General features: G+C 31.2%; 3 protein-coding genes and 1 long non-coding RNA gene across 5 annotated transcripts; 1 reads left to right on the top strand and 3 right to left on the bottom strand.

The window, feature by feature from the left end:
- Window positions 1–18: 18 nt before the first annotated feature.
- LOC128398075 (aspartate--tRNA ligase, cytoplasmic-like) lies at window positions 19–969 on the bottom strand. The gene has a single exon (XM_053358891.1). The coding sequence runs from the start codon at window positions 830–832 to the stop codon at window positions 296–298; it is 537 nt and encodes a 178-aa protein (XP_053214866.1). The 5' UTR covers window positions 833–969; the 3' UTR covers window positions 19–295.
- Window positions 970–1,004: 35 nt separating this feature from the next.
- Window positions 1,005–11,027, bottom strand: LOC128398072 (uncharacterized). 2 transcript variants are annotated; one of them, XM_053358887.1, is made up of 4 exons: window positions 10,772–11,027; window positions 1,922–2,172; window positions 1,621–1,748; window positions 1,005–1,525 (listed from the first exon to the last, which is right to left on the bottom strand). In XM_053358887.1, exons 1-4 carry the CDS (start codon window positions 10,852–10,854, stop codon window positions 1,400–1,402), a joined length of 588 nt encoding a protein of 195 aa, XP_053214862.1. In that variant the 5' UTR covers window positions 10,855–11,027; the 3' UTR covers window positions 1,005–1,399. The 2 variants fall into 2 exon arrangements, with proteins under 2 accessions (XP_053214862.1, XP_053214861.1); XM_053358886.1 differs by lacking the exon at window positions 10,772–11,027 and adding an exon at window positions 2,610–2,926.
- Window positions 2,956–4,781, top strand: LOC128398077 (uncharacterized). Its single transcript, XR_008327035.1, has 2 exons — window positions 2,956–3,355; window positions 3,750–4,781. It is a non-coding gene; the product is annotated as an uncharacterized LOC128398077 (long non-coding RNA).
- On the bottom strand, window positions 5,365–10,191 carry LOC128398065 (choline transporter-like 2). The gene is given in 18 exon segments (XM_053358880.1): window positions 5,365–5,786; window positions 5,861–5,945; window positions 6,039–6,088; window positions 6,091–6,203; window positions 6,277–6,420; window positions 6,519–6,650; window positions 6,731–6,836; window positions 6,905–7,031; window positions 7,103–7,280; window positions 7,390–7,767; window positions 7,861–7,944; window positions 8,033–8,165; window positions 8,286–8,318; window positions 8,596–8,677; window positions 8,769–8,900; window positions 9,060–9,141; window positions 9,308–9,386; window positions 9,718–10,191. Coding segments are annotated over 18 exon segments (2,205 nt in total). The 5' UTR covers window positions 9,878–10,191; the 3' UTR covers window positions 5,365–5,679.
- Window positions 11,028–11,276: the final 249 nt, after the last annotated feature.

Genomic DNA, 11,276 nt, shown 5'->3' with positions numbered 1-11,276 from the left:
TACACAATATGATCCAAGTTAACTTAATTCGTGTCAAGATGATAAAAAGCTCCTCTTTCCCACTTTGCATTTAAACTCAAATGATACAACCAACCATACGAGATTTCCCACCCTGTGTATATTAAGTAAATTGGGTAACAATCAAGGAAACAATTGGTTCTAGTTGAGGTCACAAATGGCAAGAATGATTAACATCGTCACAATCAGATTATTTTTATTGTGGAGAAAACGTCACAAAGGATAACCAGGAAAAGACGGCGAATCCAAAAAGTAATCAAGTCAACAAGTCTCATGATTAACTTACAGAATTGGTTGGATCGGGCATAGTGTAAAAGGGTCGGATTTTGAAGGGAAATTTATCAACGATGAAAAAATCAGTATCGTATTTGGCTTTGATTAACTTTCCGAGTAACTTTTCATTAGCGGTTGTTAGATCATCTTCATCATCCATTTCTACACCAGCCTCACGTAATAATTGAACCACTTCGGGAAAATCAAGACGTAAACTTGGTTCTAAAAATTTAAATGGTTCCGAATGATATTGTCGACGGACAATCTCAATTTCTTCCTTGTACAAAATGGACAATCCCTTGAAAATGGCCACAAATAGACGATCAAGTACATCGAGAACTTCATGATAATGATAATTAAAAGCCATCTCTAGATCGACTCCAACAAATTCTGTCATATGTCGATGGGTATTTGAATCTTCTGCACGGAAAACAGCACCAACCCGAAGGGACGAATCCATTTTTTTAAACGATCGCGATGATTGGTCCGAAAAAATTTTTCCCTTGAAGTAAAACATTAGTGTTTTATGCATCCTTTTCATTGCGATTTATTTATGCTCTGGATTATGGTAATAATCTCATTGTAAGTAAAACTCATCAAGTAAAAACTTCCCTCTCTCAATTGTTCATTTTTTTTGCGATAAATCAAATCTTCTAAATAAAATTTTTTCTTATAACTATCAATACTTTTGAAAAAATTTATAAGTCGAATGATTATTAGTTAGCATTTTAATTGGCGATTTGAAAGCTAACGTTACATTTTAATTATTTCACAGAGATGTCCAATTTTTGTTAATTGGTTGGACGGGTTGGAAAGTTTGATTATTTTTCCAAATTGCAATTAGTTTTTTTTTGTTTTTTTTCCTTTGTTGTTTCCTTTTACTCTTGGTAAGTAAATCGAAACAAAAACCATATGAATCTACATTGGATTTGTTGGTACAACTGTAGGAGTTGTTTTCTGTTTTTTTTTTGGAGAGACAATCACACAACAATTTAAAGATGATACGGTGACTATGATCAATTTTAGTGATAAATGAGATCGATCAAGCCAACGGGGTTTTAACACTCGAAGTGTGTTCACAGGTTAATGTGATCTGATTCAATTGATCTCATGTAGACCTGATTTTTGATTGTTTACTTCCATTCTTCAAAGACTTGTTAGAGTCTCGCTTTCGATACTTTTCCAAAAAACTTTCTTGTATTTCTTCAGGCAGGTGAATGAAATGATTCCAAATCTGAAATGATTGAATAAATGAAATTGATTAGGTTCATTGAGTTGTTTTATTTACTGATAATGATGATTAATAATCGATTGAAAATCAATACTTACTTGCATGTTTTCCTTGTTCATCAATAATTGAGAGAGAGCAGTCATAGAATGAGGCACAAAGTCATAAATGGACAATTCACCGAGATGATCATCACCATCAATCACAGGTAAGTCTTTGAAAAGGTTAGCTGTTGAAGACAAAAGTATGAGAAGGTGTCTCATCAGATTGTCAAGTTTTGTTTGTTTGTTTGTTTGTTTCATTAGTATTAAATTGTTATGTATTGTTTTTGTGTTCAGTTCAAAGTAATTATCATTTTTTTAGTTCTGTTCAGTTCAGTTCAATGAGTCAATAGTAAATTACCGTTCTCATAACGGCGATATTTTTTGTAGCCTTTACCCCGACAGCCAAGGCCTATGAAGGTTGGCTGAGGTCTAAGGATGGCTCTTTGTTGTTGTTCTCGAAATCGTCGAGCTCGATCTCGTTCTCGTTCTCGATCTTGTCTTGCCAATTCACGAGCTTGTAATCCTTCAGCTATTTGACGATCCAAATCAATTTGAGTTTCATTTGAGGTAATGGTTTCCTCTCCATGTTCACCGTCATTATCTGACACACTTTAAATATAGAATAAAAAATCAGAATAAGAGAAGTTAAGAAAAGTAAGAGAAATAGAGGGATAGAAAAGGATAGAAAAGGATAGAGAGAGGGAAAAGAGAGTCAATTGTGCATAACAAATGAAATAAAGTGTCAGAAGGGGAAAGAAAGAGAAAGAGAAAAACAAAGAAAGAAAGAAAGAGAGTCGCGAATATTTATTTACTTTTTCTAATCCATTTCATCATATTCTTTTAATTTCTAACCTTTGAATCCAAAATTAAAAGGATGATCAAATAAAGAGAAAAAGAAAAAGTAATAAAAAATAAGCAAGAAACAAATAATATTAAAAAAATGGAATAAAAAGTAAAACTGAATCAAGGTAAACAAAGAAGCTTAAAGGGACTAAAAATGTTAGTGATGGAAGAAAATAGAAAATAAGTCGACCAATTATACTCACTGGTTATTAATAAGAACTTCTTCAGGGATATTGACGCTTAGATCATCGTCACAATTAGATGTATTCTTACGAATAATACACATAATATTTTGGTGAAAAGTCACAAAGGACAACCAGGAAAAGATGGCGAAACCAGAAAGTCAACAAATGTAAACCAGAAAAAGACCAAAAAATTGATAATAAAATAAAAGAATAGAAGATGAAAGATGGAAAAGTCGAAAAGAATATGAAACCCACACAAAAGGATTAAAAGAGAATCTCAATCGACTATGTTGGAAGGCGAGAATCAATAAAATGAATAGAAATAAATAGAAATAAATAATCAACTAATTAGACAAAAATCACAATTAGAAAAAAAGAGAATCAAGGAAAACAACAAATTCTGTTCTGTTACTAATCCTTGGTAACAGAATATCAAGTAACCTGATTTTCTGCGCCACAAGTGAGCGAATCACCAAATTAAAAGAAAGAGAAACAGATCAGTTTTTTTTTATTCTTTTCTCTTTTGTTTTTACTTTTTCATTTCATTTTCTATTTAATTAATCAATCATTTCCATCAATTATCTTATTAATATTAACCCGTTGTTATCTTTAATCAGTCCCATGGGTGTGTTGTAGTTGTTGTTTGTCTATGACAATGATGAACAATTCAAATGAATCAACAACCTTTTCAATTATTTTTTGTTCGTTGCTACAATTTGCTTATTCTGTCAATTCAATTGGATTATTAATGTTACTCATCTTATGTAATTATATGTTTTTCCTTTGTTTTCTCTCTCTCTCTCTCTTTGTCGATCATTCGATCATCACTTTACTACGTGATGGTTTAATATGATGTGTGTCTATTTGTTTTGGTTATAACTACGTACTTGAAATTGTGAAAACTCTATGTGCTTTTAGGGGTTTGCAGTGGAAAAAATAAACATTAGATGCGAGGGAACATGGGGAAAGATTGATTGACGATTTATCTTTTCCCATGTCAGCTATAGATACTCACCTTATCTCTTTCATCTTGATTATCACTTTATCTTGACAGTATCAACACTTATGATTAGAGTAATCAAAGAGTAGCAATTGTTTATGAAGATTACTTTTCTTTCTGACCTTTGATAATCTTTATTTGTTTCATTTTTCTCTTAGGATCAGCCTATTCTTTTAAATGGAATCATTTACCTGGATAACTATTCGTTATTTAACTGCGTATTTTGCTATTGTTCATTTGATTGTCTTTGGTCATGATAATAGAAAATATTCCGATCAATATATTCTCAATTCTTATGGATCTTCTGAAGACGTAAAGAAAATTGTGATGGAACATGGATTCATTTACTTGGGACAAATTTTTGATGATATTCATTCATTTAAAGATGGATTATCTTTACCCGATAGATGTTCAATCAATCCCAATCTCACCGATATTTCAACTGAGAAGATTGTATCATCTATAACGCATTTACATGCTCTTAAACGGAGGAAGAGAATTTGACCTCAAAATCGAGTCGATTATGGATTCGAGTCCCATCGACTGTGTTATATTGGTTTTACTTTAGATGAAATTTTTTTTAACTCGAGTCAATCACTTACTTTAACAAAGCCGAACCAAAACCAATCGACAAAAGGAAAGCACTAACTCATAGAATCTTCTTTTCGAGATGAGCATTTCGATTCAAGACAATCAACCAAAGTGTAAAGAATTTCCTAGCTCTCTGCAATCAACTATTTAGATGATGAAATAATTTTGATTATTCTAAAATCACCAACATTTACAACTCATAATCTATTTGTACATTTTGATTGCTAAGTTTCCATTCAATAATATGATGAAATTCTGATCAAATATTTCAGGAGAAAAAAACGAAGAACTGAGAAAATGTAACTCGATTGAAAAGTTAAAACATTTCTAACGAAAATCATGTCACCTTTTCCCGTTATACTTTCGTTTTTAATAGATCTTCAATTCTCTGTGAGAATACTAACAATTTCCGGATCCGTTAGAATTGCTTATTTGAGTTTTACTTTTAGAGCTCCTGATTGTGGTAAAACAATAATAGCAAAGGTTGTTTCTTCTGAATCTAATGTACCTTTCCTTGCGATGGTTGGAACGTAATTCATTGAAATGACTGGTGGATCGAGTTAGAGATTTGTTTAAGGAAGCTCGAAAACGAGCACCATGTCTAGTTTATGAAATTAACGCGATCGGAAAGAAGCGAGATTAGATCTGATTAGATTTCAATTCAATCCCTCGAATCGATACAATAATAATTACCTACATGGTGAATGTTCACAAAGTACAAAATTCGTAGTCTTTTTACCGACGTAGTAAATATTGAAATAGATTCCAATCCAATAAAAATCAATTACATAATCAAACCTGTTGAAACAGTAACTCGATTCAAAGTGATACATAATTGAATCGTGTTAACATTATTTTCACGATCATCTAGTTACCTAAAGTTGGGAAAACTTCACGATTCGTGTTGGGATTGTTCAACTTGAAGGCTAAATTACTTAGAGGTGAATATTCAAATTCGAGCCCGTTTCCTGTCCGTAATCGTAAAAGAATCCAATCAAATTGTCTTGGAAGAGATTGTCAAACCAAAGTAGAAATGTATCTCATAGCTGAGGTTGAGAAAAGATTCAATTTGATAATCGATTAATACAATAAAATACATTGGGGGTGGAAGGATTCGTTTAAATTTGAAGGGTTTGGTTGTAACATTGAGACGCAATCTAATTAACACACTTATTACAACAATTAGTTTACCTAAGTTCTTTAATATTAAATGTATTAGTGAAAATATCAACTTACAATCAAAGGAACATTCAGTTTCCAGGTTAGATATTCAAATTCATCAGAGTTTTCGAAAGGTGAGATTTTACAATGATGTAGTAATTGAAGATAAACATTGAATGATCTAACATTACTTGTACGATTAAGTATTGTGAGTACTTATTTTTATTATAAATCATGAGGATCGTTTTATGCTTCTGTGTGTGGCTGATGAAAATTGTGCGAATGGTGATTTCAATGAATAATTTCGGTGGTTTAAACAGTCAAGTTGAAAAAGGTTTAGAAAGGTGAAGTTGCTCTGTTCCGATAATCAAGAATTTCCATGAGCTCTTCTGACATAAAATAAGGTTTGGATGGTGATCCATCATTACGTTCACAATCTTCAACTGTTTTCAGATAAAAAAAGAGATAAAACGAATTACTAAAATGAATCATCGAAACTCATAAAGATGGAACTTACGGAAACACAAGAATATTGTATCAACGGCCATGTCGTAGACACCAAAGAAACAATCAGCTATTAGATAAGTTCCAATACAAACAGCCTACAGAACAAAATGAGAAAAAAAGTAAATAAAACAATAATATTAAATGAAAATCTTTCATCCAACAAGTTAGTCAATAAGTTGAATATTTACCAGAATAGGAACCCAAGTATAATTAATATCTGGAGGTGTCATATAAGAGAGGTCAATTCATGACCTTTAGTGAAATAAACGAATGTAAGTAATCCCATGAACGCAGTGACGACCAATTTTCCCATCAAGAGTAAATAATCAGCCACTTTATCTAGAACAGCAACTCTGTTGAGAGAGAGAGAGAGAGAATTTTATAATTATTATTACTCAATATAATTAGAAAATGTATATAAATTACCTGAGGACATTTCTAAGTAACAAAAAGAAAGCTTCTTTAGCGGAAGGTAGAAACGATTGACCATGAACAGCGATCATAATATAAGCATTGGTATTCAAAAATCTCATGAACTTTTCTAAAACCCAGAAACAGCAACGACAAGTCCTGGTAACCAAATTAATGATTAAACAAACATTATTATTATTAGATAATAGAAACAAGATTAAGTCTTAATAAATTAGGTAATTAAATAATCCTCTTACCACATAATAGCTTTAGCGAAAGAACTGTTTGTATATTTTTTACACTTTTCGTAAACATATTCGATAGCCAATCTTATCATTCTAAACATCGCCAAGATTAATGATCCAAAGGCAATTGAACCAACATGATATCTGTTTAAATAAAAGTAAACAAATTGAATATTTTGTAAATTTAAACTTTTAAGTGTATCTTTCGTGTATTAATTAATTACCGGAATGCTCGATAAGTGCTAATAGCTACTGGAAATGGGGGAGTCTCATTTTCCTTATTGAAGGTCCAATAATAAGATGCAAAAGCACCAGCAAGAATTAGTTTAACTGTAAATGAGATAAAAAAGTAAAGTTAGTTATCCACATGAAAGAAATTGATTAATTAAGCAAATTACCCATTCCATTGATGAAAAACAGAAGCCAGAAAGTCATAAAGATATTGTAAATTTGAGATGAATTGAGAATCATATTGGAAAATGGAATGTATTTTATACATTGTGATCCATCGGTAAGATTGTAAGTCTAAAAAAGATAATAAAAAATAAACATTAGAATCAACATGTTATTAAAATTCAATGATCTCCGATGCATACAAATGGATCACATCTCAGTCCTTTATCGGATGTTTGATTTGAACCAGATATCCGGTACGTTGGCTTTTGAACAGCGGCAATCATTATTGCAACAAAGATTCCAACAATAATGACTAGAGTCTGTAAAATGTACGGCACAAGAGGAAGGAAAAGAGTTGATTTGGCATTATCCAGGGCCCTAATCAAGGAAATAATCACAATTATAAAAGGTAATATTAATAAATAATTAATATAAACAATATGGAAAGAAAAATTATTTATAATTATGCAAATAAGGTTGACATTACTTGCTGGCTTCTTTGATTAGTGATATGGCAATGTTAACTCGCTTACGGAGGAATACGAATGTTACAGCAATCAGGAATGAAACAATTCCACAGATAATTGATAAAATGAGCCATGTTTTCTTGTTCATAAGGAATGAGTGTAAATTAACTCTAATTATATCAGAGAAATCAATCTTTAAATCGGCAGTGTAAACATCTTGATCATCCAACTCGTCTGGAGACAACGATTTAAGCCAAAAGTATCGCCGTAAACAACCAACAACCGCAAGAGTTGATAAAACGAGAACAGAAAACATTGAAAACCAAATCATGGGAGCAGCCAAAGCTTGAAGTAATAAAATCCATATAAATGAGATTATCATTGCAACACAAAGAGCTCTGAGAAGAGAAAAACAATTGGTACAATTAAATTCAATGATAATGTCAAGTTAATTGGTAGGAAAGAAAGTTAAAAAAAACTGACAAACTTACACAAGAATATGTTTCCATACTCTTCCTAAATCTTCAATTGCATTGTCTCGGATATCAGCTAAGTTCAGCAGTTCTGAAAAGCCTCTAAATTAAAGTTAATTATTATATCAAAAAAAAGAAGGTATAAACAATTAGTAAATTGTAACTTATATTAGAGATCAGTACAACTTACTTTCCAGCACTTGCAGCCATTGTTGCGTTGATTGTACCTCCATCATCGCCTTTCATGTCTCTTCCCAGATCGTCTATAATAGCTTTAGATCTGTTTGAGAAAGTTAATGCTGATGGGACGCATCTTCCAACCACTGAATAATATTAATGAGAATAAAAGAAAAGAAGAAGAAAAAAAAATGGAGATGATATTTGTTCTGTTTAAAATAATTAACCATGTTATTCTCAGGTAACATGGTTAATGCTCTAGATACCTTGTTTACTCTTCTTGGAAGGCAATTTTAAGACTTTTTTTTTGAATGATTAGGACAAATTGGAAGCGGATCACGAAAAATTGGGTGGGGATTAGAAGAGGAGATGAGATGAGGTAGGGACAGAATTGGAATATAGCGAGATAATAATAGAAGATAAATTTCAAATTTAGTATTCATTTGATCAACAAATAGATTAGAATAAGCATTTCGCTTTATGGTTAATAAGAATTGGTTAATCATGAGAATGGACTCAGATAAAGCTGAAAAAAGGATGGATAAAGTAACGTTTAAATTACTAATCGATGCTTACATGGTTCACTTTTGAAATAAACTCGACCGCATTTCTTTGCACGTAACAGATCAGGTATATTCTCAAGGATCAACTGTTCATCCTAAAATAGAGTAAACAAAGAATTAGTTATAATTAAATTGAAGAGAGAATTTGTTTTTCGATCATTTTAACCTGAAAAACTAACAACGAACCTTAACATCATAATCGCAAATCAATTTTCGACGAACTTCTTCTTTTCTCTCTTGTGATTGTGCATTCCAAATTAGTGGATCTCGATAATCGACGAAACTTTCTGAAAAATCTGGACATTTCGTTACACAAACCTGAACAAACAAGAAAAAGAAAAGAAAACAAGTAAAAGATTAAAATCAAATGGTTTGAAAACTAATCAATTTCATGCAACAAGTAGATTATAAAATCGATAAAGAGAAGGGAAATTTTCTATTCTGTTGAACAGTTAATACTTATTATCAAATACGAACCTGAGTAGTGTTACAACCTTTACGAAATGCATTGATTTTTGCACATTGCAAAATGTCAAAGAAATACAGATAAGGTTTGTCTCTGTTAGGGTTATGGTCAGTTGTAAATGGATCAACCAGATCAATCAAAGAGAAGAAAAAAAAATGAAAGGAAGAGAGAAAGAGAGAGAAGGAAATACAGTTAGTCAATTGAGAAAAAAATGAAGCATAAATAATTCATCAGTAGTTAAATTGCAATAAATATGTACATTAATTCATCTCTTCCACATATTCGTCCGTAGCTGTCACTTGGATATATGACTCGTTCAGGGTCTCCAAAACGTACGGCTGGAAAAACCAGAACATTGAGAAAGAAGAAACAAAATTATTAGAAAAGAACAAATTAAAATTGAGAGAATTGGATAGCATAGAAACAGAGAAGAAAGAAAAACAAAAAGAAAAGATCACACGGGATAAGAATTTCGTAATTGGAAACCAGTTGATTCTCTGGGTTTCTTTTTTTTCTCACTTATCACATGATACAAGTAAATATTTAAGTGAATTTAACGAAAAAGAACAAGAAAATGAAATAAAGACAGTTGTTCCATTTCAATGTCAATCTTGTTTCCATTGTTTATAATAGACTATAGATTAATGACTAAAGACCAAGTTTACTCACCAACTGCAGCAAGGACAATCCAAGCGCCTATGAAGATGACGAATAGATAGAAACAGTAAAGATCTGTACATGAACGCGATTTAATTGGACCACGGAAATCAGCATCATATTCAAATGGTTCACGAAGATCAGGATCGGGTGATTCGGTTTCTTCTGTCATAGTGTAATCATTAAGTGTAAACTATTGGAACAAAAAACACAAATACAATCCTGAAAATGGGAAAAAGAGAATCAAATTTCACTTTTTGTCACAATTTTTTTTTTCTTTCACTTCACAAAAGTGACAACAAGTTTAACACAGAACAAAGAATAGATAATTTTATCAATCAAACAAGTGATTCATCAAGAGACAGATTAGATAAACACCAAACTTGATCAATTAATTGTTGCTGTCAGAATCTAATTAAAATACCAAAAAATCAACAATCCAAAATTTAGATTCCAAATTTCAAATTTTTTTCTTCCAACTGATGATCAACAGAGAGAATAAAACTTAGGCCAAGCCCACAATCGAATTCTCGTCAGCGCCATCTATTGGTTAGAAAAGAAACTGAAAGGAGTAAAATGAGTGAAAGTTTAACTTTTTCGTTCCTAATAATTTTAAATTTAATTAATATTACATGTGAATTAAAAATCTAATTTTGTGTTATTATTGTACATCTTATTACACGGACCAAGTTTATATCAAAATTATGATATTTCAACAGTTACTTTAGTTGTTTTTGTTATTCTTAAAACTGAGGCTCTTATTGCGTTGTAATAACTTGAACCAATTTCTTTCCAGGTAATCAAAGGAAACTAACTAATGAATAAATTGTAAATTATTTTTTGTAAATCGAAAGGATAGTTCGATGCCTGCGGGCGATTATTAAGGTGGCTGTAATGTTTGAAGCATTCATCAGGAGGTGTTAATAAAAGTAAACCAAAAAGGTAAACAGAAGGAAAGATTAACTTTCTTCGCTCCTGGTAGATTTTAATTTAATTAACTTTACCTGTGAAAGGGACTAAAAGTGTTCGGAAGAGAATAGAAAATAAGTCGACCAATTATACTCACTGATTATTAATAAGAACTTCTTCAGGGATATTGACGCTTAGATCATCGTCACAATTAGATGTATTCTTACGAATAATACACATAATATTTTGGTGAAAAGTCACAAAGGACAACCAGGAAAAGATGGCGAAACCAGAAAGTCAACAAATGTAAACCAGAAAAAGACCAAAAAATTGATAATAAAATAAAAGAATAGAAGATGAAAGATGGAAAAGTCGAAAAGAATATTAAACCCACACAAATGGATTTAAAGAGAATCTAATGGACTATATTGGAAAATCAATCAAGAGAATCAATAAAATGAATAAAAATAAATAGAAATAAATAATCAATAAATTATCTTTTTCAATGTCAGCTACAGATCAAAGAGTGATAGCTACCTATTAGGGTGTTCAGAACAAACTGAGCCAAATTTATTATTGAATAATTTTTAAACTACTTGATTAATTTAGTCAATATTCTGAAATATAATAGAAAATGGTTCTAATTTTATGTTCTAATTAAA

This window comes from Panonychus citri, unplaced genomic scaffold (genome assembly GCF_014898815.1).
Source record: "Panonychus citri isolate SS breed McGregor unplaced genomic scaffold, ASM1489881v1 Contig00045, whole genome shotgun sequence".
Taxonomy (NCBI): domain Eukaryota; kingdom Metazoa; phylum Arthropoda; class Arachnida; order Trombidiformes; family Tetranychidae; genus Panonychus; species Panonychus citri.
This window is presented reverse-complemented; position numbering and strand designations above follow the sequence as displayed.

Excerpts from the sequence above, each read along its gene's own strand:
- LOC128398072 (XM_053358887.1), bottom strand. The coding sequence starts at position 10,854 with ATGTGTATTATTCGTAAGAATACATCTAATTGTGACGATGATCTAAGC. Across the intron at positions 2,173-10,771 it reads GAAGTTCTTATTAATAATCA|TGTGTCAGATAATGACGGTG; the intron begins GTGAGTATAATT and ends CTATATTTAAAG. Across the intron at positions 1,749-1,921 it reads ATATCGCCGTTATGAGAACG|CTAACCTTTTCAAAGACTTA; the intron begins GTAATTTACTAT and ends TGTCTTCAACAG.
- LOC128398075 (XM_053358891.1), bottom strand. The coding sequence starts at position 832 with ATGAAAAGGATGCATAAAACACTAATGTTTTACTTCAAGGGAAAAATT.